Source organism: Abrus precatorius, unplaced genomic scaffold (assembly GCF_003935025.1).
Source record: "Abrus precatorius isolate BTA unplaced genomic scaffold, Abrus_2018 Scaffold5, whole genome shotgun sequence".
Classification (NCBI taxonomy): domain Eukaryota; kingdom Viridiplantae; phylum Streptophyta; class Magnoliopsida; order Fabales; family Fabaceae; genus Abrus; species Abrus precatorius.
This window is the reverse complement of record NW_020874395.1, coordinates 11,921,110-11,948,674: the sequence shown is the minus strand read 5'-3', so window position 1 is coordinate 11,948,674 and position 27,565 is coordinate 11,921,110. Positions and strand designations below refer to the sequence as shown.

The 27,565-nt window shown below is 26.4% G+C and overlaps 2 protein-coding genes and 1 non-coding gene across 3 annotated transcripts; 2 read left to right on the top strand and 1 right to left on the bottom strand.

Moving 5' to 3' along the window:
* Nucleotides 1-6,432: 6,432 nt before the first annotated feature.
* Nucleotides 6,433-6,504, bottom strand: TRNAW-CCA. The gene has a single exon. It is a non-coding gene; the product is annotated as a tRNA-Trp (tRNA).
* A 686-nt stretch (nt 6,505-7,190) lies between these two features.
* LOC113866678 (pentatricopeptide repeat-containing protein At3g53700, chloroplastic-like) lies at nt 7,191-8,100 on the top strand. The gene is made up of 2 exons (XM_027501487.1): nt 7,191-7,281; nt 7,466-8,100. The coding sequence occupies exons 1-2, from the start codon at nt 7,191-7,193 to the stop codon at nt 8,098-8,100; spliced, it is 726 nt and encodes a 241-aa protein (XP_027357288.1).
* Nucleotides 8,101-21,125: 13,025 nt separating this feature from the next.
* LOC113867217 (sorbitol dehydrogenase) lies at nt 21,126-25,681 on the top strand. The gene is made up of 6 exons (XM_027502363.1): nt 21,126-21,408; nt 21,564-21,631; nt 21,925-22,161; nt 23,629-23,919; nt 24,430-24,617; nt 25,033-25,681. The coding sequence occupies exons 1-6, from the start codon at nt 21,276-21,278 to the stop codon at nt 25,223-25,225; spliced, it is 1,110 nt and encodes a 369-aa protein (XP_027358164.1). The 5' UTR covers nt 21,126-21,275; the 3' UTR covers nt 25,226-25,681.
* Nucleotides 25,682-27,565: the final 1,884 nt, after the last annotated feature.

Sequence of the window (27,565 nt, the reverse complement as noted above, 5' to 3'; positions counted from 1 at the left end):
TGGGGATGTTTAGCCTCTTCCTAATCAAAAGAGAACTAAATTGGGGTCAAGAGCCATAAAAACCATCTTCATAGGATATGCTCAAAACTCTAAGGTATATAGAATTTTGGACTTAGTGTTCAATATAGTCATTGAATCAAGGGAGGTGGAATTTATTGAAAATAAATTCATTGGTTATTCAAACTCCAATTTGGAATATACAAAAGAATACAAAAGATTCCCAAGAAGCAATTGTAAATCAAGGCAATAAAAGACTAGGTAACAATTAATTATTTGAACCAAGAAAGAGGCACAGAGTGAGAATAGAGAAAGACTTAGGTTCATACTTTATTTTTTCTCAGGATATTATTTTTTTGGTTGATGGAAGTTCTGTGATAAACAAAATTTCTATTATTAGAAGTACAAAAAGTGATCCTCAAACATTTAAAGAGGCAATGGCCTCTAGAGATTCTGTCTTTCTGAAAGAAGAAGCAGATGATAAAATAAACTCAATATTATATATTAAATATTTTAAAAAATAAATTAATGTTAAATACTAAAAAAAAATAAGTCATCACAAATATTAAATAATTAAAAAAATTAATTTAAAGAGAACAGAGAAAGGCAGCAGATATTAAACAAATGTTCTCTGCTGTCTCTCTCTTAAATATTAAAATAAATAATATATTAATTAATAAATAAATATAAAAAATAAATTAATATTAAACACTTATAAAATAAAGCATCATGAATATTAAATATTAAAAAAAATAAGTCTTCATGATTATTAAAAAAATAAATTAATATTAAATATTAAAAAAATAAGTCATCATAAATAATAAATATTAACAAAAAAAAGTTATCGTGAATATTAAATATTAAAAAAATAAATTAATTTTAAAAAGTGTATATTAAATATTAAAAAAATAAGTCATCATTAGTATTAAATATAAAAATAATATAATTTAAAAAATTATATACTAAATATTAAATAAATATTAAAAAATAAATTGTCGTAAATATTGAATATTAAAAAAATAAATTAATTTGAAGCAAACAAAGAGACAAATGTATTAAATAAATAGTCCTGCATTTAAGTTTAGTAAAGGGATATATAGTAAAAGTGCATATCATAATACATTTACCTACAACTTTTTACTAAGAAGATTGTTCCGGAATTATTATTTATGGAAGCACTTCGTCTTTATGACAAAGTGGTAAGTCAAGTCCATTAAGACCATGTTAGCTATGAGACATTGATCCATGAACTCTACAAAGTTATAAAGACTAGAGCTGTTATTTTACTGGTGAGGCAGACTGAAAGGCAAGGTATCAAACCTAACCTACGAATATATAGTATAAAATTGATAGCTTGTGTAAAGATAAAGCTATGGCCAAAGATGTCCACAGGTCGGTTTGGTTAGGATTTGTACAAAAAAATTTGAAAATTCGAACCAATTTGAACCAAATCGAATAGGTTGATTTAGTTTGGATCATCGAATTGTCCGATTAAATAACTTAAAATAAAAAACGTATAAGAAAATAGAAAAAATGTCAATTTTTTTATTCAAATAATTCTTGACACATAATTTCAACGTAATTATACAACATGTCAACACAAATACACAAATTCAAAATAAGTTTCAATTTAAAACACATCTTACTGCATGTGAAGGTTTTTTTTTTTTTTGAAAAAAAAAATCAACGTAAGTTAACGGTTAATCGAGCATGTCATCGGATCTACGAGTTGACTTGTGCCAACCCGTTATCCAAATCTAACTATGTCAAGGTTGATCGGTGTGAATTGGATTGAACCTATTAAGTATTAGTTTGGATCATCGGATTTATTGGATTGGATTGAACATGTTAAGTATCGGTTTAGATCATTGAATTTATTGGTGTATCCGATTCAATGGACACCACTAGCTATGGCTGAAGCATCTGATCTCTGTTCTGAGATTGTTGCGAATGAAATTTATTCCAACTATGTGTTTACTTGAAGAAATAACTTTGAAAAATATCACCGCTTTTATTTATATCATGTCAATTGATCTCTTATGTAAAATGTGAAGTGTGAAAGATGCCGAACTTCCTCTGGCTGTGATGATAAAGAAGGGTCTGACACCAAATGTTATTACCTACACTTCTTTAATGGATGGGTATTTCCTACTTCATGAAGTAGAAAAGGCAAATTCTTTATTCAACTTCATGCAAGTGATGTAAAGGCTGATTCAAAAGACTGTACTATACGCATTGATGAATTATGCAAGACTGTGAAGAAGGTTGATAAAGTCATGAATATATTTCAAGAGATGGGATGGAAAGGTATAATTCGAAGTAAAATATCTTACCATACTATTATCGAAGGTTTGTGCATATCAATTAGAATTTTCTGTGCCTAAGAGCTTTGACAGATCATATCCTGATACGAGGATTGTTTCTTAAACTCAGAGACATGAGACGAGGTGGAAAAAAGACTTAGATTTGTACTTTATTTTTTCTCGTGATATAATTTTTTTATTGGCAGAACTAGGGTTCAAATAGTATGTGTATAAGTTTATTTAGGAGATGCGTGTAAGTTCATTTAGGAGATGCGTGTAAGTTCATTTAGGAGATGCATGACAGAAGTACATATTGCATGTTTCATGAATCTATAGATGTGGGTACTCGGCCTGATCGAGACAGGTACCCCATACTTAGATTGTGTAGAGGTAATAGACTTAAGAATGCAGAGAAGCTTTGTGAGCATCTTTTGCACGAAGGTTATCATCATGTTACATACAACTATGATTCATGGATTTGTTGAGAAGGACATGCTTGATCAAGCGTTAGTATTGAAATTAATCGTGGTGGAACTTTGGCTACTTCTCTGATGCTAGAAAAAAATGAAAAACAAGTCGTTGAGTATTAAATATTAAAAAAAACAAGTTGTCGTGAATATTAAATATTAAAATAAATAAATAAATTTTAAAAAGTGCATATTAAATATTAAATAAATATAAAAAAATAAATTAATACTAAATAAAAAAAGTTGTCATGAATATTAATTATAAAAAAATAATTTGAAAAATACTATATATTAAATATTAAAAAAATCATAAATATTAAATATTAAAAAATAAATTAATATTAAATATTAAAAAAAGCCATTTTTATTGATGGCACACAATAGAAAAGCTATTTTAATTTAATATTTTATTTTTTAATTTTAATTTTAATTTTAATTTTTGATCTATATTTCAAACTTCATTATCTGTAATGCTGTGGAATTAACAGAGAAGCTAGTGATTTCAAATTAGTTTATTTATTTATTAGAATATATAAAAGCGCAATACAACAGTAATTAAGTTTGCAGATAAATTTAGCTACATAGATGACATAATACCATACAACTCATATATAAAACTGCAATGTGAATGTGACAATAATGATTATATTAAGAAAATAACTAATTATGCTACAGTTATTATATATCAATAGTTTTAATACATTATACTAACATCTTAGCTAAAAGAGTTAACCAACCAAGGACTCCAACTAGCCATGCCATAAATTTAACATTAACACATGATATTTAATTTGATAGGTATGTTCTTTCCTGATTGCAACAAAAATGTTCAGCAGAATTGAAATATTTAAAATGCTCTAAACTTAAATGTATCACCTGAGTTTCATAAATTGCAGGTTTTCAGGAGAAAATAGACCAATCCATGCAATTACAATATGGGCAATGTAAAATGTAAGAGAAAAGGTATTATGGAGCATCGTTTTTAACGTGCTCATACAAGTAATTGTTGTGATATCTTAAAATTTTTTTATGGGTATTATATTAAAAAAATTTATAACAATAAAAAAGAAACATGTAGCAAGTTAAAAAAAAATTTAAATTTTGTTAAAATTGAGGATAAACAATTAATAATAGTAAAATTTTATTAAAAAAATATTTATTTTATTTTATAACTTCAATAAAATAACGATATACTCTTTTATAAAAAAAATTTATTGGTTGATGCTTAACTGCAGTTTTAATAGATGAAATTAACAAATTTTAAAAAAATATTATTATATATAATTTATTTAAAATTATATCATTTATATTATTTGCTATATAGTCGTACCATTCATATATATATATATATATAATTGAAATTTTTTATTTTATTTTTTATTATTTTTTATAAATTTTTAATTTTAAATAAAATATAATTAATATTTAAGTAATTTTTATTTATTATAAATAAAAATAATTATAACATAATATATTAATATAATAATTAAATATTGATAATAATAGAATTAATAATATAACAAAATATATTAATATAAAATTATTATTTTATTTTTAAATTTTAGTTTATTCAATTTTAATTGGATCTTATTTTTATTCAAAAATTTAACTATTTTTCAACTTATTTAAATGTAGTAAATATAATAATTTATTATTAAATAAATTTATTATATAAATATTTGTATAAATATTTTTAATTTTGAATAGAATATAATTTCTATTTATTATAAAAAAAATTATAACATGACATAGTAATTAAATAATTAAATATTAATAATATAATTAAAAATATAGAAAATATATTAATATAATATTATTATATTTTTAAATTTTAATTTGTTTAATTTTGATTAGATCTTAATTTCATTCAAAAACTTAACTATTTTTTAGTTTATTCAAATAAAGTAAATATAATAATTTATTATTAAATAATTTTATAATTTAAATATTATTAGTTTAAAAAAATTTATGTACGGTACCTAAAAAATTTTAAGAGTAGAACAAAATTTACCAATCAAGAGTTTTATGCTTTCACGTTAAGAAAAATAAGGAGCCAATTTAAATGTAAAAGTCGATTCGGAAAATTTTATTAAACCTAAGGTAAAATATTGGATTTATCAATCATCACTGACGAGAAAACAGGCATAGAAAAATTCTACTCAAGCAGGTTAATTATGGTTGGCTTGGCACTCAATATTTCTAGAAATAAAGTATGAATGAGAAATTATAATTTTCTTCGTTTAAAAATGTTTAATATGTGTATAATATAATAAAATGTGATATGTACTAAAATAATTGTACGATGTAATAAAGTGTGATTATACTAGATATATCATTTAATATAATGAGTCTAACATCCTATTTTACAAGATTGAATAATCTTTAATGGAGTGTTGTTGTATTGTCTTATGTTATATATTTTTTAATTTATTTTTAATTGAATTTTAAAAAGGATTGATTATTAAAAGAGTAAATATTTACATTATTTTTAAGTTTCATAAATTTATTAAGTTTTACCTCCTAAAACATAGGTTAACTTTTACTCTAAATAAAAGAAAAAATTTAATTTTAGTGCACTATTAACTTAAATTTTTTTTACATTTTTAACTAATTAGAATACATAATAAATATGACTTTTAAATTATTCATTAAAAGTATTAATAACCCTTGTTTATAGGGTAATATATGTGGAATGAGTATAAATTTTTTTTTAAAAGTAAATTCTAACCAAAAAAACATTGCTTATGCTATTAATAATAAACGTTTAAGGGTGTTTTCTTTTTCATATTTATGCATTTTTATAATATATTAGTAAAAATATAAAAATTATCATATATAGCATCATGATATTATTTATTAATTATTTAAATAAAAAAATTGTTAGGAGCTTTTCTATTCTTGGTATTTTTTCTTTTAAATTTTTTGGCTATTTTATAAAATAAACATTAAGTAAAAATAAGTACATATATTTATTATCTTAAAAATATAAAATATTTTTTTATTTAATAATCATGAGAATTTGTAGAAATAAAAGATAGTGATATTTAAAATTATTCAAATAATAAAATATATTGTAAGAACACTTGTGTGCTATTTGGATGATGAGATAAAAGAAAGAAAGAAAAAACAAAAAGTAAAATATGAAGTATTTGTTATTTTAGAAAAAAGAAACAAGAAAGAAAAAAATAAACAAAAATTTCTCCACTTGTTTAAATGAATAGAAAGAAAAAATAAACAAATATAAATAGATTATATAAAAAATTATTTTTATAACAATAATAATAATAATAATAATAATAATAAAATTAATTTAATAAAAAATAAACATTTTACTACAATATTTAAAAATTATAATAATAATTTATTTATGTTTAATATTATATAAAATATTTAATATAAAAATATTTTAAGAAAAAGACCGTAGTTGTCTCTCTTGGTTCCTCTGCAAATTAATTTAAAACAACTAATGTCAGGTAAAACTGAAGTATGCAATCAAATTTTAGGAATTCAGTATGAGTAAATTATGAATCAACTTTTATAAAATGACTCTGTTTATTCTCTTCTTTCAATTTTATACTAATTATAATGATTTTACTACTAGAGGCACTTGAGAATTGAGAGAGGAAGAAAATGAATACCAAGAAAATGCAAAAATTTCAACGATTTGAACCCGACGTGAATCGAACACGCAACCTTCTGATCTGGAGTCAGACGCGCTACCATTGCGCCACGGATCCGATTGATACCGATGGCTTTTTCACATTAATTTAATTACGAAGCAATGGTTTATTCAAGCTTTTCGCACAGTAATTTAGTAATATACATGTTTTTAATATTTTAATTAAAAATTCTAAAAATATAAGAGAAAATTTTAATTGAAAAGAAAATGGAACACAGTTTTTTAAATTTTTAATAAATTTTAACTAGTCAAATATATTAAAATGTGAGAGTAAAAATAATAAAATTTGATTATTAAATCTTATCATAAATAATTAATATTAATTAAAACATATAAATTATGTGAATTTTTAAAAATGATCATGTTACAAATTTTATAATCATGATTACACGTTTTTTACTCTCATATAAAAAAAATTCATCTCACTGCCACTTTTAAAAAATTTTCATGTTATATAATTTAAAAAATTATTTATTTGTTAACCAAAAAAATTAAAATATCATCCCTTGCAAAAAAAAAAACACTGAAATATCTATCTAAATAAAACTGTAAAATATCAGTTTAAATTCATGTAATTTTAGTATTATTTTTAAAATTGTTCTAAATCATACAACAAATTTATTTTATAGTTATTTCAAATGTTTTTTTTACGTCAAACAAAATTTCCTAGTTTTATAGTAGGTAAATAACTCGAATCTAATCACCCAACTTTCCTGTGTTAATGAACATAGTTTAAAGTCGTAGATGTGCACCTTCGTGAATGGTCTCTTTCTTACTCGCAACGGAGAAAAAGCCCTGCGACAAGATGGCAGCGCACGGATTTCAGATGGATCATGTTAGGTACAAGGACTTTGATCCATGGATTATGTAAAGCGGGAAAAACAAGATTTGCCATTAAGCTGCTGAGGCGTATTAAAGGGCACCTGATTCAGCCTAACGTGTTAATGTAAGGTGCAATCATTGATAGCGTATGCAAAGATAAATTTTTGTATGAGGCATGTAATTTTGTCTTATCAAAGGCATTCATCCCGACTGTGTCATCTACAATAGTATTATTCACGGCTTTTGTCGTTTGGGTCAAGTGAAGGAAGCAGTAGGTTTGTTCAATGAGATGGTATTGAAAAGTATGAACCCAAATGTTTATACCTTTACCATGTTGATGGATGTCCTGTGTAAGGATGGAAAAGTGAGAGAAGCTAAGAATGCGTTGGCTGTGATGATAAGAAGAGGTCAAAAACCAGATGTTGTTACTTATAATACTTTAATAGCTGGCTATTGCCAAGTCAAAGAAGTAAAGAATGGAAGACATTTATTCAACTCGATGATCCGAGCTGGTGTAACACCTAATGTACTGAGCCATAACATATTGATTAATGGATTATCCAAGACGGGAGAGGTCTTTGAAGCCACGACTCTCCTAAGACAAATGCAACGCAGACATATAGTTCCAACTACAGAAACTTACAATTCTCTCCTTGAAGGTTTGTGCAGGACTGAAAATATGCGTACTGAACATGTGTATGAAGCCGTGAATCTCTTCGAAGAAATGCATATGGAACATATTGCTTCGGATACAGTAACTTACACTTGTCTTATCTATTGTTTGCGCAAATCAAGAAGAATTTTTTATCTCCAGGAGCTTATTCGTAAATAGCTGACCTACGTTATGTTAATTAACTATATATGCAAAATGCATAACTATGATTTTGATAGTGGTGAACCCGATGATCTTTATATTGAGCCTATTGATAGGCTATGCAAAGAAGGAAGACTTAAGTATGTGCTTTTTAAGGATTTGTTTGAGGAAGGTTATCACGTTGATTTTCATTCGTATACTCTTAGGAGTTGCCCGATGTTAGAGCCTTGGCATCTTGGCTTGGAAGACATTGGTTGCCCTTAACTATTATTTGTCCTATTTTAGAAGCAGAAAAACTTCTACGACTTGTAATGACAAGTTTTCTATGCTTAGGTTCATGTTATTTTGAATTTTGATATTGACCAGCAATTTTATAATTTTATAGTTTCAAGTACTCTGTGAGAAGCTCACTTTCATGTTACTTTGATTTAATATTTGATTTAATGTGCTTATTCTTAGTGTAATGACAAGCCTTCCATGCTTAGGTTCATGTTATTTTGAATTTTGATAACGACCAGCAATCTTCTACTTTTATAGTTTCAATTTTATAGCTTCAAGTAAGGAGCTCACTGTCATGTTACTTTGATTTAATATGCTTATTCTTAATTTTTCAATTTGTCACAATCATTAATGTATATATATTTGAGTCTATTGGAATCAAAATTTATAAATACGACGATTGATGAAAGAAGAAAAGAGATACAAAGGAGAAGACAATGAATTTTCTGAAGTGAAACAAGGATCTTCAGTATATGTTGTACAATTAGAACAACTTTCACTCATTCATTACGACATTATGGTCACGGGCTCATTCCGGAAAGGAATAGTAGGATGGGAACTCAATCAGTCTTAGATTATCCCCTCAGCCCCTTCCTTTCCCGGCCGGAAAAGCTTACTTTTTTCCTGCAATTAGAGGGGTCTCTTTTATATTCAATGGCTTTCTCTAAGCAATGGAAGGCGATGCGCTTACTCCGAACATGGATTGCCATTTCCTGATTGACCTTATCGAAAGGATGGAGGTGAAGAAAGAGCTTTCTCCTGCTGGCTCTCCTGTCCCCGGCAACTTCCACAAAGGCTGAAGAAGACTCCTACTCAATCGGGCGCATTACCCAATGCTCACTTCTTAAGTTAGACATTCAACGGCTTAAGAGCTACTTAATGAGTATTACAGCTAATAGAATAGAAGACAAAGAATGGAGCACTAAAACTCAATCAAGGCCCTTCATACAATACTACTCACTGGTGTACCAGAGCTGAGTATGGGCTTCATACAATACTACCTGGTGGTGTACCAGAGCTGAGTCCGGGGAAGGGGGATTACTGATAATCTTCAACTGCTCCATAGATTTCCGCAAAAGACTATCCGGGTGTAATGAAAGATACACTGTCCAAGGGAATAATATGTTGCCTAGTCTAAATACAAGAATAGGAACAAAAGTTAAAAGGCATAATATTTAATTTGAAATATAGGTTTTTCGATATATATTGTATCATTATCATAATAGAAACTTTAGGGTACGGTTGGGTTATTTTTTGTACTTGAAAGTTAAAAATTAAAATTGTGTAACTTATAAAATTAAAATTGTTTGAAAAATTAGTAGTGCAACTAATTTATTTGTGTTAAATGATTTAAAATAATATATAATATTATATTAACGTAATATTAAAATTAGATGTTTTTTATTTTTTTATTTTTTTATTATCAATTAATTAAATAATTATATAAAATTTGTTCTCTTCAAATATATTTGAATATAAAAGCTTTTCAGTCATATTTTTTCATATAAAATATATTTAGATAGAAGAGATGTGAAGTTTTAAATTTGTAATGGTTAGTTGTCTTTTTTAAAACAAGATGAAGAATAAAACTTATCAATTTTTTTTACTTGTGACAACTTTTATTAAAAATAATAAAATATTACAATATTCGATACATTAATAATATTAAATGATACAACTTTTAATAAAATTTACTATTTATTAATTTTTTTTATGTATCATTTGACATGCAATAAAAGAGATATTTCATCTAATGTTTCAACATGGGTGTATTTTATATCCACCGATAACAAAGAAATATGTGATAATTGTGATTAAAAAATTACATTAGTGGTTAGCAACTCATGCCATTGAACGATAGTGTTAAAAACATTTATGTTTAACTAACGAGAAAGAAAAGAAAATATATTATTATATTCAGTTATAACTATTTTAAAATAATTTTTTTACAATTATAAATAAAAAAAAACAAATTTTTATTTTATGTGAATGACTCAAAAATACTTTCTTAAATGTTTTAAAAAATTGACCTAAACTATAAAACTATTTCCCATTGTCAAGTCTTTTTACACCTACATGACGGGTAAGCTTCCAAGAGTGGCCAAATTATCTTAGCTTACAACAATTCACCTGCCTTGTCAGTGCACCAGGTAGATCCATGCTAAGATGAACTCAGTTACCATTGATCATTTGTTACTAAAAATAATATTAAAAGAAAAATTTAAACTATGCGTCATACATTATCAAGTGAGAATATTTGATTATTGTGAGAATGAGAATAATAATTATATACTATTAGGTTATATTTAAACAACCAAGATTAAAAGATAAATAAGCATATTTTTTTATAGTAAAGTAACCAATTTTTTTTTTAATAGTCTGCAGAGGACATGATTCTACGTTGGTTAATGGAGCAGATAGTCATTAGCGTGACTAAATTTTTCCCCAAAACTAAGTTAGTTCCACGAAGATAAGAAGTGAAAGAGAAGAGTGCCCAAGTTTTGGGGATAACACCAAAGAGAAGATTGCCAACGTAGTATTATAATGTATTTCTTATTTATTAATGGATTATGTAAGACGGGAGAGGTCTTTGAAGCCATGATTCTCCTCAGGCAAATTCATCGCAAACATATAGTTCCAACTACAGTAACTTACAATTATCTCCTTAATGGTTTGTGCAGGACTGAAAATGTGTATACTGAACATGTGTATGAAGCCGTGAATCTCTTCGAAGAAATGCATGGCAAACATATCGCTCCGGATACAGTAACTTACACTTCTGTTATCGATTGTTTCCGCAAATCAAGGAGAATTTTTTATATCCAGGAGCTTATTTATGACCAGCTGAACTACAAGATATTAATTGACTCTTTATTCAAAAAGCATTTTAACTATGATTTAGATAGTTGTGATCACGATGATCTTTTTATTGGTGCTATTGATAGGCTATGCAAAGAGGGAAGACTTAAGCATGTGCTTTTTAAGGATCTTTTGGTTGAAGGTTATAACTATGATGTTCATTCATATACTCCTAGGAGTTGCCCGATGGTAGATCCTTGGCAATTTGATGTGGAAGACATTGGTTGCCCGTAACTACTATTTGTGCTCTTTTAGAAGCAGAGAAACTTCTACGTGAAATTGTTGGTGACTGCTCTCGTAAGGATAAGTCTTCGATGCTTTCTAGGTTCATGTTATTTTGAATTTTGATAGCGACCAGCAGTTTTATAATTTTATGGTTTCAAGTACTATGTGACGAGCTCACTGTCATATTACTTTGATTTAATATGCTTATTCTTAATTTTTCAGTTTGCCACAGTGACAATCATAGATATATATATATTTGAGTCTATTGAAATCAAAATTTCAACTCTACTAAATAGATATTGTTACTAAAGTCTATGTAACAGTTAATTTATAAATAACGATGTTTGATCATTTTTAGCCTTAAGCAATAATTTGTTGCTTAGTTTCCTAATAATACGAATAGGAGCAAAAGTTAACAGGAATAATATTTAATTTAAAAACATAAGTTGTTCATTTTAACTAAATGCCTTGTGTTTAATAATTTTGGATAATGGATATAAGAATTTTCCATAAATGTAAAATGTATAGTATAGGTAAACGGCTATATTCGATATTTAAAATTAATTGTTTTTAATTTCTATCAGGCTAAAAGAATATATATATATATATATATATATATATATATATATATCTTTTTGTTATAAATGAAAGGTATACAACAAAATTTAAATTTAACTCCTTAAATAATTGAGTGTAAAGTTTAAATTTATTTATTTAATTAGATAAATAAAATTAAACAAACGCTACACAAGTAAAATTTAAAAAATTCACTTATATAACTAAATTCATTTTCACTTCTACTAATTCAAAGTTAACACGTTCTGCATGTATGCATGGAAATTGTTAAATAATAATTTCTTACATAAATTCCATGAAAATTTTGTAAAGTGCTATAAGGATGTGCACAAAGTAAAAATTAAAAACAAATAATAATCAACGTTATTTATCTAACAAAGACTTGATTTAGCCGCAAACATCGATCCGAGATTTTAATAAGGAGGGTTTGAGAGTTAAACGTTTGACTCTCTTATCCTCAAAAGAGAAGACTCAAGATCACGTTTCCCAAATTCATCAAGTTATTGCTAATGCAAAAATAAAGACAATTTCTTCCAATGAATGTATCTGGTCATCTTGTATATATAACATGAATACCTTTACAATCCATTAACAACAAAAAGACCCCTTCAAATTATTTACCTCAATCCATCTAGACCCACTCATATCCAACCTAAAGACTCGAAATCCTTTAGTCCAAGAAAGGTTTACTGGGGTCAAGAATTTTGTCATGATGATGAAGAACCAACAACACTTCCTCACATGTATCATCTTTTATCAACCTACTTACCTCATAATCAGTAATACATTTAAGCCCATCCCTGAACTCCTCGTTAGGTACCATTCAGACAGGTATTGAATCTAGCGCTACTAACTTTTCAGATGTAATGGCATTGGGATCTCTATGATTGAAAACAAACACAAAATCAAATACACCCTTAATAATAGCATATAATTTACAACCACCATCAATCACAAAATCGTGAATAATTATCGATTGAGATTGAAGCGTTTCAATCATAGTCCACGAGTTGTCATTCCATTTCTAGAAGGCTGGTTGCTGCTTCAATTGGTCTCCAATCCAAACCACAAAGGAAATTGGCATAACAAACTCTGGGGAAGCTGGTTTAGAGAAGAACGGACTCCGTTCTTGTTCTGACTGTTTTGCCAATATTCAAACCTGGAAACAGTGTAAACGGTGGAAGCTTATGCTTTTCGCCAGAGACACAGGATAGAAGAACACAGGTAAACAATAACTTTGCATGAGACTTGCATTGTGTTTAGATTTCTGAAACACCAACCATCCTTCCACTGGTCGAACCTCATCAAAATTACCCTCCGAAGTTTCAGTAGGATGGTGTAAAGTGTGTTTAGTGATAGATCCAAAAGATTGGAAGGGATAGCTACTGTGTGAATAGAAGGAAGCAGTAACAAAAATGAAAATTGAAGTGCAGAGGACATCTTCGCTTGATTGCAAGGCATTGTCAACTGCACTTTCCCAGTGTTTACATACTTGTCGACCTTTGAGATAATCCTTGAAGACGAGTTTTTGTACAAGGAGTTCGAACAGTTTGGTTTGCAGATCTACCCAAGAATGTTGTCTTTCTTTTCTTGGCATCATTGTCTTGTGCAAAAATCAATTCAGTACTGTACGATAGAACATTTTGAAGTTTAGGGTAAGCATGAAATAACAAGTAATGCGTACACAATTTATATTGACTCGAAAAGATTGGATTTTCAAAGATCAGTTAGATAAGATTTTGGTGTAGATCAATTAGATAAAGTGTAATTCAAATGTTGTTCAAATTTTGAATTAAGAGATTATGTATGATTTGTAATTTATTAATTTCATGTTAGAAGAAAGATATCGTAAAAATCAAAATTTGAAATTTGTTATTCTATGATATACAAATTTATTATAAATTTTGACTGTTATTTATTATCAAATAAAATTTATAAATATTACACAGAATAAAGTAATACAACTTGATAAGATTTTATAAGAAGAACGGCGAGGACATTTAAATAATAAAATAATTGTAAAATAAAAAATAATATTAGTATAACTAGAAAAAAAAATTTAAAACTACTTCTACATTTAAAAAATTATTTACAAATTAATACTTGCATTATAGAGATTGATAACTATGCAACCTAGACCTTTAGGAATCACACCTCCATAATGTATATATTATAAAGATGAACCAAGGAATTTTAGTCATTATATTAGGTGTTTTTGTGTATATAGCATTACATTATGATAAACATTATAAACGTTATAAGCGGATTATAAGAGAATTAGAAACGATTTCGCATTTCTTTCCTAACTTGTTTTAATATACGAAAGAGAGGAAATGATGTACAATGAGATTTTTTTTTAACGAAATAAAAACATAAACTTTAACATTAAATTTCATTATAAATGATTAAAATTAAAATTAAAATTAAAATATATAAATTACATAAAGATTTTTAAAAATTTAATAGTAATCATGTGACCATTTAAAAATATTATATATATATATATAAGAATAAATTTTACACTATTAAAATAAAAAGTGAGATTAATATTAAAATGAAAAAGTAATAAACATGAAAAATTGTAATAAAGGAAAATAAGAAGTGTGAAATTAGAATGCAAATAAATAAAATTTGTTAAAAAAATTATATATATATATATATTATCCTAAACTTAATTAAAAGAAAGGCATATTTTCTTAATCTTAAAATAAATGAGTTAATTTAAATATGTTTTTAATCTCTCTCTTATGAGAAATATTTGATCTTATAATAATTTTTTGAGAAAATTTAATTACCATCACTTTTCTCCCATTTAAATTTCGATCTCAAGATTTTATTGTTTATTTAAAACTTCACAAATTAAATTAATTAAATAATTTAAAATATTCCTATGTCTAAAATTATCAATAAAAACATTAAATTTTACCTAAAATTAAGAAAACACAATCTTTTTCTCACATCTTACTATTTATTTTTAAAATTTTATCATATTTTTACTAAATTTCATACTAAACTTTAAAAAAACTATTTTACATCTCAAACTCATTACAATCCTCTAAATATTTTCATTAAAAAAATGAGGATGTTGGATAAAAATATTAATCACATGAATACTGTACTTATACTTAATCATAAAATAAAACCTTGAATAATTAGATCACAAAATCTAAAGTACGTGAACAATTTAATTAAACCATGCATTTTCCTTTCCCTCTCTTTACTATTACTTCTGCAATTGTTAGGACTTAAATTTGTCCATTAACCAGCCTCTTAGTGCGTTTTGTATTTGGACGAAAAGAACCTTCCCTCTCTCCCTGCTCTTTCGCGTCTGACGCCAGTTCATTATTTTCTTTATATCATGATCAAGTTCATCCGTCATGTTAATAGTAAAGTCAATCCACTTTCAATATAGGATTGAATCATGTTTGTCCTAATAGAATTGAATAACAATATAAGAATATTTAAATAACAATATATTTGGACCAACACACATTGATAAAAGAAATTAAGATGTACTAAACCTGATGCATTTATGAAATTCTGTTTACATTCAAGAAAGAAAAGATCCATCTTGTTAAAGAAAAGATCGACTTTTACCGGAAATTCCTTGTCATGTTATAAATCGACGGCTTCATCAGATGAATCGTCCGAACCTGCGTACACGAAACGCATCATACTTTGACCGGCGCTTGGTGCTACTTGGTTTTGGAGTGGATGCAACAAAAATCCGTTGCATGATTCGACTCCATTATTGGCTGGCCTCGGCACATTGAGTAGCGCAGCAGCAGCTTCTTGAAGCTGTTGAAGTATAGCTGCTTCTTGATTAATGGGACCCGGTGACGGAGGCGTTGGCGGAGAAGGTGGCGGCGGCGGCGGAGGAGGAGGAGGCACACTTTTATCGTTACGTTGGTTTTCCATTCCACAATTCAAGAATGTTTAACTAACTCTCGCTCTCTCGCTCTCTCGCAACAACTTCAAGGATGTTTTTGTCACCGCCTTACAGGTGCGTTCTGCGACTACTTCTTTATATACCTATGAATTCACGTCAATGAAGTAAATTATGGCATTTGGATTTGTTAAGTTATTTATTTTTTTATGAATTAACCAATGATATCATTAGAAATTATATTATTTTTTTATTGATAAAATTTTATCAATTTATCTAAAGTAAAATTATTTATTTTTATGATAAATCGTATTTAAGCGATTAAGATGGTGTTTGGTGTATAGACTTTTTTTCCAGCGTTGGGAATTATATTTTTGAGAATCGTGTTTCTTTAGAATTTTATTTGTTGAAAGTATTAAAAACACGTTTGGTGTATTTTAAACATTTTTAAAAATATTTACAATATTTTCTCAAAATATTTCGATATTGTGCTAGTTTAAATGTTATTTTCATGACTATTAATACTTTTTTTTTAAAAAATTTAAATGTTGTTTTACCCCTTATGATAATTGATAAATTTTTATTTTTACTCTTAGTTAAACAGCATCTTGCTGAAGGCAGGAGTTTTGATGAATCCATTCATTCAGTGCAAATCGCAAAAATTGAATAAAAAGTTAAAAATTAAACAAATTAAAAAATGCAAAAAAAAAAAATTGTTGGACTGGATTTCAGATTTTATTTTAAAAATCAATCAAATCCAAGTCCAACCACATTTACCTGTATACATATAATTTTATTTATAAAATTAACATTACGTTCATACTTTTTAAATTATATATTAATAAAATAAAAATATTTAACTATTTTTCACAATTTTTTATTTATATCATATGATTATTTTTAAGAATATATTTTATTATTTTCATTATTATATAAGTATATCTTTAGAATTTTTTTATAAGATTGGAACCAAAAGAGGAAAAAACACAGAATGCACATCTGCTCTAATAATTTTGGAAACTTTATAATGAATCACTTTCCCTAAGAGGTCTACACTCTATTTACTTAAAAAAATATATGGATTAAGTAAAATTAATATTCTTCTAAGAAGAATGTCAATAACACAATCTTTAACATATTTTTTATTGTCAGTTAAAATTTATTAAAAATTATAAAAAAAATTATGAGTCTCACTCTTTCCTACTTATAAATTAATATTTTTCTTTTACTTTATAGTTTTTAATAAATTTTAGTTAATAATAAAAATATATATTGTAGAGAATATGCTAAAAAGTATATTATTAGCATTCTTCTTCTTATTAAGCATACTTCTAATTATGCTAATCAAATTGAAACATTGATGAGATGATGGACAAAACTTATTAATTAAAGAGAAAGTTGCTATAAAATTCTTTTCTACAATCTAAAAGGGAGATAAAAATTTAAAGATAAATTAACTTTGTATTTTAAATAAAGAGCTTAGGCTAAAAGAGAATTTTTATCATTTATAAGGGACAAGTTCATGTAAGTTTTGTTTAATATATGTAATTCTTTAAAACTTAAACTCTCCTCGAGTTTAGGATTGAAAATTGGAGACCAAAAAATAAGATGAATTTTTCTTTTATGAAAAGATGAATCTTAAAAAAATTTCTACAAATTTTGTCTATTTCAAAAGACACAAAATAACATTGAATTGTATTAAATAAGGAGGAATATAATACAACTAAGATTAAGTCTTAAATTATATTATTCTGAAATTTTAGAGGAAAAAACTATTTTGTTAGCTGATTGGTATTTGAACTCACAAAATTACATTCGACTTAATTTTGTATAAGTATGTTTTTACTTTTTATTTTTCTTATTAAATATTAGATTTTTTTCTTTATATATATAGATTTTGAGTTCTCCTTAAACTTTCTCTAATAATATATGTTTTACTTATAAAAAAAATACAACCAAGATTAAGTTAGGACTATTTTACCAATAAAAGAAATATTATTATTTTTCTATAAATTTAATCTTTTTAAATTTATCAATTAAAAATTAATAATCATGTTTAGTAGCTCTTTTAAGATCAGAAACACCTAAATAATGTTTAAATTTCTGAATTATAGAAAAACCAAAACTAGAAGTTTAAGAATATGTTTGTTTTGATTTAAAAAAAAATATATATATATATATATATATATATATATATTTTTAAAAAAGAGAAAGCTTTTTTAAAAAAAAAAAAAAAAAACCAAGACCTAAGATTTTGAAATGCTTTTAGTCTCCTCAAAACTTTGACTAAATTTTTGCACAATATAATTAGTCACTAAGATTGTTAATAGGGACTTTACTAACCAAAAATAATGTTATCAGCAAAAAGAAAATTTATGATTTTAAGACTATTGAATTATACTAAAATAGAAATCACAAACCATTATTAAAAGTTAACAACATCTTTGATCAAATGATTTAATCTTTTCATACAAAGAATAAATAAGAAAGGAAAATAAACAATTTTTTTTAATTTAGTCTGATTTAATGTAAATAAATATCTATTATTATAATAAAGATATTTAATTTTTTATATATAAAATTTATGAAATTAAAAAATTCATGAAATGAATTTTTATTTTAATTTAATTTTAATTTAATAATATCTATGTTGTAAAAAAATGTCACTAGTATAAAATTTTAAATGTATATATTATAAATGAATTATATATTATAGATTATAAATTACAATTTTTAAAAAAATTATAATACATAATATTCACATTAATTATTTGTGTATGATATCTCAAAAAAATTATTCTATAATTATTTATAAAAAATTAAAATATAATTTTTCTAATATGTATCCAAAAATACGCATTAAAAATTAAAAGTAAAATTTTTATTACATATAAAAAAATTATTATCTTAAAATTATAAAAATTATTCAGTACATAACTTTTATGATAAAATAAAATATTTAATAAAGTGTATTTAATATTTTGTTTAGTATGTGCTATTAGACGCACATTAGAAAAATAACTTATAATAAAATATTTATGCATTACATAATTTACTAATTAGCAATAACTAATAACTTTTTAGTTTATGGTATGTATATAGTTGATTTTTTAAAAATTAATTAATTAAAATTATATTATATAGATATTTTAAATTTTAAAAAATGTGAATATTATAATTATTAATAAAAAATTTATTATATTAAATAATTTTAAATAAAAAATTAAATTAAAAATAAGTTATAAAAATTTTAAATCAAAACTCATGTTGAATAAAAAATAAGTTAAATTAATGTGTTAATGCTTGTACTATTTTAAAACTTTTCATTAGATCTTCGTAACTTAAAAATCTTTAATAGAGTTTTTAAAAGTTTTAATTTTTAAATTAATTTATTAATAATTAACATTGTTATATATTTATTAAATACCAACAACGTCACTTTTTATATAATTTGATATTCTATCTTTTTATACTTTTTATTTATTTTTAGTTATCTTTTATAAATATTTTACTCCAAGTCCTTGAATCTTACTATTATTAAGTGATGATAATTTTTACCTTAAATTATTGTTAGCATATATAGATTTTTTATGTTGATAAAGATAGATTGAAAGTAAAATTTCTTTTGATTTTTTAGTATTTTATTATAATAAAGTATTTATATAAAGTTGTTCTAAAAACTTTACCGTAAGAGAAGACTCCAAACCTAAAATTTTTAAAAAAAATAATTTTCAAGAATTTTTAAATTTTTAGGAGTGATTTGGAACATCTTCTCTCATTTTTAACATTTTTTAATTTAAAATACTGTAAATTAAATATATAAATATAATAAAAGATGATTGGGGCAATTTTATTGTTAATTTTCATGGAAGCATTATTTTTTCTTCTCTCTTAATTGTTGAACTCTAAGCCTTATTTTGGAGAATCAAATTAGTTATCTAAAAATAATTTTAATGTATTTGAAATGAAAGAGACTTTAAAAAAAAACTTTATCTTTTGTATTTAACTTTGTTTTCATCTATTTATTTTCTTGTTGTATGAAATTAGAATCTTATTGAAACAAATTAAATTTGTTAAATTTAGTCACAGAAAAACTAATTAATATGTTAATTAACTTATTAAGCTAGATATTGAAAGTGTGTTCCTTTATATCATTTGGATAACTCCTTTCTTTGTATTCTTTTTTATTTCTAGATCTTGTGATATTTGATCAACTAGATGTAAATTTTAGTATTTTTTTCTTTTTTAGGTTTTTAGCTCTTTTTCTTAGCGATATATATATTTGTTTGAAAAAAAGTCTCCAATTTAGTGTTGACTTTATGACAAAAAAATAATAAAATTAGGAATTTAGAAAAATTTATCTATAAAATAATTATAAAAAAGTATTAAAAAAATAGGTTGGTAAATAAAAAAAATGTCATGCAACTGATAGTTAAAATATATAATGATATTAATTATTAATGATTTAATTAAAAATTCTTAAACTTCAAGAACTTAAGTAAAAAATATAAAATAATTATAGAAATTAATGGATTGATTTAACTTAAAAAGTGAATACTTAGTATAAACAAAATAATTAATATAATAAAAGAAAGAAAGAACTCGCATTCATCCACGCATGACACATCGTATAATAATAACAGATGAATAAACCCAACATAAGCACATGGACCCATCGGGTGTCTGAAAGCCCGTTCAAGATATGCACAACACAAGCGTGCGGATGAGAACACCCCAATATCACACACAAAAAGCCACCGTTCATTTGTTGATATTGATAATAATAAAATAACGAAGAAAGGGACAAATGATAATCAACTTCAAAATTCACAAGGGTTCAGATTAATTTATCTTTATTTAGTGTCAACTTTTTTTAAAGAAAAATTCATTCCTTATAATCTGAATTTAATTAAGAACTAATAATATTTAAAATAAAACCAGATAAACGTGATTTATTGATATGATATATTAACATTATACATAATTGAATTGTAAAATTTAAAATGTGTAAAATTTAAATTAAATATTTTATATAACATATATTTACAAATAGATAATATTAATATTATACTATGTAAAATATTATATATTAATTGGATTGAAATAATTTAATATACAATTTTAAACTCCTTCCTAAAATACATTAAATTTATTTTTTAATATTTAAATCTATCAAAATTATCTATAAACTTGGGTTGGGTTAGTAAGATGGAACAGGTCATTAGCATATAACTTGATGCAATTCAAAGCAATGCTACTTAGCCAGAACTGAACTGAAAGCCCTGTATAGTGCAAAACTCTATTATCACTGGTAGCTTCAATATTAGAGAGAGAGAGAGAGAGAGTAGAATTGTTAGTGAGTGAGGAAATGGGTAAGGGGGGAATGTCAATTGATGATCATGGAGAAGGCAAGGAAGTTGTTGAACAAGAAGAGAATATGGCTGCTTGGCTTGTTGCTATGAACACTCTCAAGATTCAACCTTTCAGTCTTCCTACTCTTGGTATTCATTTTCCCTCTCTCTCTCTCTCCCAATTCTCAAGTACCTCCACTGTTTCATTTTTTTTTGTTTTTTCTCTTCCATAATTAACAATGTTTTGCACTGCCCACTCAGTTCACTTTCAAATCATTGGCTTACTTGATTGTGTAATTTGGAAGGGCCCCATGATGTCAGAGTTAGAATGAAGGCTGTTGGTATCTGCGGGAGTGATGTTCACTACCTCAAGGTAGATATTATTCTGTTGCATCTTATTTCAATAGAAGAAAATATAAATTAAAAAATATTAACTTTTTTTGTAGGGGTTTGATGATTTATATAAGCAACTAATTTGTTGCAAAATTTGTTAACCTGAATGAACAATCTATGATTGATCGTATGGATAAATATTTATTTCCCACTTTCTGGTTTGCCAAGATAATCTAAAATCTTCCTTTGGCTGGAAATTTTGATTGAAGGGTTTATTTCCTGCTTTATTCTATGTTTCTCTCCAGTAATAAGTTTTCAAATTTATATGTTCAGACACTGAGGTGTGCACACTTTGTTGTAAAAGAACCAATGGTTATTGGTCATGAGTGTGCTGGGATCATAGAAGAAGTTGGTAGCCAGGTAAGGACTTTGGTGCCTGGTGACCGAGTGGCGATTGAGCCTGGGATCAGTTGTTGGCGTTGCGACCACTGCAAACAAGGTCGATATAATTTATGCCCTGATATGAAGTTTTTTGCTACTCCACCAGTCCATGGTTCTCTGGCTAATCAGGTTTGAAAGATTTCACAGCTTTGTTAAATATTATTATTTCAGTCATGTGCAATAGGAAGTATAGCATTTCTAAAAACAGCATCAATTATCAAAACTACATTATCTGAAGAATCCTAACAAAACGCTTTACTGACAAATATTAAGTCTATTTTTAACTTTGGTTTTAGGCTTTTAGCTATTGTATTGGAATAGATAATGTTGTCTGTTGTACCGTATTTACTTAAATATCTGTCCAGACCACTTGTATAAGTTCACAAAAGCTTTTCATTTTAAAAGTGTGTAAATTAGAACTATTTAAGAATACATATTGAATGTTATATGTATACTTGGGTACATAGTATGTTATATCTATGAGATTGTGTTTTATATTGCCGCATTTTGAGACATATGGTTGTAGTAAGTATTATTTGTTTGATGGAATTTTTTAAGAATGAATAAACTGATGAAATGAAGCCAATGACCCACTGGTTTCATGTCAATAATTCTCATTTCAAGCCATTGATTGTATCAGATATTTAAAAGAGGAAAATAAATATAGAATTCCATTCATCTTAGTTCTTATTCTCATATTTTTATTCTATTTTTTAAAAGAAAGTCCATTTTCTTCAGATTTACTTTCACATTAGCTATATGGTAGCAGTGTGCACTTTGGGACACGATTCCACAACAGTGCTATATAAGCACACCAAAGGGTATGTTCTTGAAATCAAGCTGACCTATAAAACCCAATGGAAATGTTTCTGTGTAGACCAAGATGGCAAGATCTGCATATTTTATAGTTTTCTGGGATAAAATATACTGTCTGCAAGACATTTTCAAATGAATGATAGGTGTCAAAAAATTATAATTATTAAATGTAGTTATATTCAATCCAAAGTTAAAAGTCATACATATTGTCTAATTGCCATGATGTATACATAAGTATCGCCAGGTTCCCTGTTTTTGTGCCATAAGATGATTTTTACATCACATGTCCACAGAAACACTATATAACAAAGTAAATGGTTGTTTTACATAAATATTTATTTATTCAATTGCCTGCATCTTTGGACCATTAAAGATTACTTAAAAGGTTATGAATAAAATCCGCATGAATGTACTCAGCTTACAATGATGATATGCTGGCAAGTTGAGCACTCAAGTTTGATATTTAATGTTTAATATGATTTCTTTGCCATGAATCTGATTTTTTTCGTTGGAAAGTCTTTTATTCAATACTTTTTATTGCATTGATTCTTGGCCATGTGATTGCAGTAGAGCCTCTATTTTATATTCTTAAGTATGAGATAATGGTTGTCCCACAGTTTCACAAGTACATATAGTCATCTTGACTGGTAAAATACAATCATAATCATAATGTTAGGCATGATTACAATTAAAACCATGCTATATACCCATACTCAAATGTAATGAAATAGATTTGCTCCAATGAAAACCCATGTCTGAGTTCCATTTTTCTCTCTACAGATAGTGCATCCAGCAGACTTATGTTTTAAGCTGCCAGACAATGTGAGCCTGGAGGAAGGGGCAATGTGTGAACCCTTAAGTGTTGGCGTTCATGCTTGTAGGAGAGCTAATATTGGACCGGAGACAAATGTGTTGATCATGGGAGCAGGACCCATAGGACTTGTTACAATGCTTGCAGCTCGTGCTTTTGGGGCACCCAGGATAGTCATTGTGGATGTGGATGACCATCGTTTATCTGTGGCAAAAACTCTTGGTGCAGATGAAATTGTTAAAGTATCAACAAACATTCAGGTATACTGAATCCTTAGCTTCCCAAAATCTTCCATATTTTTTTCTAAATAAATTAACATGTCAGACAATCCCTTTCTGCAACACTACTTGTATCTGTTATTATAGTAATTTGCATGTATGTTCAGTGTCTGTTGATGCTGTGCCTATTCACAAACAAAAAAATTAGAACAAAGTAAACTTGTATTTTAACATAATGATATCAAAGTTAGGTGTGTGATAATCTTTCACTAGCTATCCATTGCTCTCTTCATTCTTCATTCCTATTTATTCAGGCGATGCCTAGTTGTTTACATTTCTTATGTTCTTTTCCTTGAAGGATCTACTGTTTCATTGCAACTTGTTACTTTCTTCCTTTACTAGTCATGTTTTAGCACTTAATTTCTGTAATATGTTTTTGAAAGAATACCACTCAAATATGTGTTTATGTGACAAATTTAAATAGTTACTGTGCATTTCTGGGTGCTTCTGTGAACACCACTTAAACCAAATTCTAAATACACTGTTTTGCAGGATGTGGCTGAAGAAGTTCTGCAGATACATAAGGCTATGGAAGCTGGTATAGATGTTACCTTTGATTGTGCTGGTTTTGACAAAACCATGTCTACAGCATTGAGTGCTACTCAGCCAGGTGGCAAAGTTTGCCTAGTGGGAATGGGCCATTCTGAAATGACTGTCCCACTCGCCCCAGCTGCAGCAAGGTATGTGATAACTTTATTAAAATAAATTATTTTTCTAACATATATTCAATGGCACACAATAAGAACCTTTATATAATAACTTTTTATTGAAAATTATAGCATTTAAGTTATGAATGCATTAGATTTTATGATATCTTTTGATTTCTAATAAAAATTTACTATATGAAAGTTCTTATTGTGTGCCCTTGGAGGCTTGGACGCATTAGAAAAACTGAAAAATAAATAAATAAAAACTTGTATATGTTAAAGATAATGAAATAGACACATCGTATATTCTTTCAAGTTCAACTGGCACTTTTAAGTCTAGAGTGATTTAAGAAAAATACACGTCATGAGTTATTTTTATTTTTTCATGCCTTGCTTTTTCTTCATTCTTGTAACATTTGATAATGATGGTTTATCATACATAACTCAGGGAAGTTGATGTGGTTGGAGTTTTCCGCTATAAAAACACGTGGCCTCTTTGCCTTGAGTTTCTAAGGAGTGGCAAAATTGATGTAAAACCCCTTATAACTCACAGGTTTGGATTCTCTCAGAAGGAAGTGGAAGAAGCCTTTGAAACAAGTGCCCGTGGTGGTAATGCCATTAAGGTCATGTTCAATCTTTAGATATTGGACTGTGAATTTACAAGCTGTCTTATTTTGAAAAAATATATTGTGTGCGCGCTTGCTCATATTAAATACTTTTGAATTTATAATTTGGGTTATGAATAAAGTGGTTTCAAGAAGAAATTTAACTTCATTCATGTTTCTTAAGGAATTATGAATATTGATGGCCAGAATAGTCATTTCTAGAACTGATGTGTTGGATGCTTAAGGACTAATGTGGCAAACATTTGTAGTTCTTTTGGGGCCTCGAGTGAACCAAACATTCTGAAGGACTAATGTGTTTATTTCTTAAATTCTTGATGACGAAGTGAAATTGTCTCTTCAGTGAACTAATAAAGGTGTATTTACCATTAGTATTATGATGAACATAAAAGAATTAACATACACTTTGATCTATGAAAGTGATAACTTGTGTTGTTTGAATGTTTTTGTCTATACAAATTAACCTTTTGAGGGATGAAATTGTTTGTCTTGGTTTGTCTATTAGTACAGATTTTTTAAGTACTTTTAGTTCTATTGTTTAATCAAAGTTGAAGTTTTATGCGATAACTTCAAATGAAAATTTTTTATCTAGGTAAGAACTTCATAAAAAAAAGGATAAAAATGCTAATTGAAAATAACGTCAAAATTACCTTAAAAATTAGACCTAATGACACAAATAAAAAAAATGGTACAGTTATATTTTGTGGGTTATTAAATGTTTATTAAATGTTAATTTCCCCTATAATATTTACGATTTTTTTGTTGTGCTCGCAAAGCACTTTTTTTTTTGCACAATTAAAAAAATAATTAATATTTTAAATTTTATAAAATTTATTATTTGATTTCCTATTATAATATCATTCATCTGCTATATTAATCAATATCGTACTTATTTATTATCTTCAATTAAACAAAAATTAATTAATAGAGCAAAATTATTTTTAAAAAATATTTATTCATTAATTTTATAAAATGATAATGATAAAAGAAAAATTATTATTAAACTTTCAAATAGAAAAAACAGGAGTATTTTTGTACTCTTAGAATGTAAAATTAATCTCCATTCAAATTTTTATACAAAACTTCGTTTTTTTTCCCTTAACCAAAGCTAATCTATTAACAATGATGATACGCATTTTTCTTTGTACTCATGGAATGATTGATTGATTGTGCACCTGTCAGTTAAAAAAGAATTTTTATTTGTTAGTTATTAAAAAATAATAAATTACTATTTGTGCGTTTATTAATAAAAATATCGATCAATTCAATCTTTTTCGGAGACTAAATTAATATAAAAATTAAATTAATGGATTTTTTTTCATCTATTGTAACTGTCAGTAGTAAATTGACTTAGATCAGGAGTAAAATAATTGGTAGCTGCAAATTCAAGGATTAAAACGACTTAGATAATAATGTTAAGGATATCAAATTCACCGACAATGCAAATTCAAGAATCAAATTAACTGTTAATTGTTATAGATTGAGATTTCTTTTTTCAATATTTTAAAAATTAAATAATTGTTGTAATTTCAAAGCCTAAATTTATGAACTACTCGACATTACATCCTCCCAAGAAATCATATAAATGGCTCTTAAAAATTTACATATATTCTCTATAGCATGCCCTGTCCCTAACCACCACCACCCCCCCCAAAAAAAAAAAAAAAACACTAAAGAGTAACAGAAAGTACTGACAAGAAGTTGCAGTGAAAGTAACAAAGATTTAATAGTTGGTAGGCAGGACTGGAATTTTCTCCCGTAACTGCGTCCCGTATTTTTTAGTTTTCTTAAGCAAAATGTGAAAAAAATTATTAACTGAAGAGTACAGTTCCCGCCAAAAGATGAGAAAATCCTGATTTGTTAAAGCCATCTTTAAGTTTACAATTTCTTTAATGGACCAAAACAACAGTTACAAAATTTTATGGGCAAAATGTTTACATCTAGCAACTTATCCCTGTTCGCCATGGATACTAGAAAGATTGCATGACGATAAGATGGACTTTCGAAGTTTCCGTTCATGGTCAAACGTAGCAGTTGATCACTAAATTTTAAGGACACAAGATATGTTCCAAAGAATTTATGTCTCTAATAAACATTTTAATTTATTTTAATAATTTTTTACATTACTTATTAAATTAAACTTCTTTTTAACCGTACATTCACAAGTTTTATGATCTAATTTATAATATAAACTTTTTATGCAATTAAAATTTATTAAATAAATACTTAACTTGTAATCCAAATGAATCCATAATAAAAAACGACCCAAAAATAAAGGCACAATAGAAGAGCCAGGCATTTCATGTGTAGTAAAAATGAAAATAAAAGAGAAAGAGTTCAAAGATACTATAAATTAAT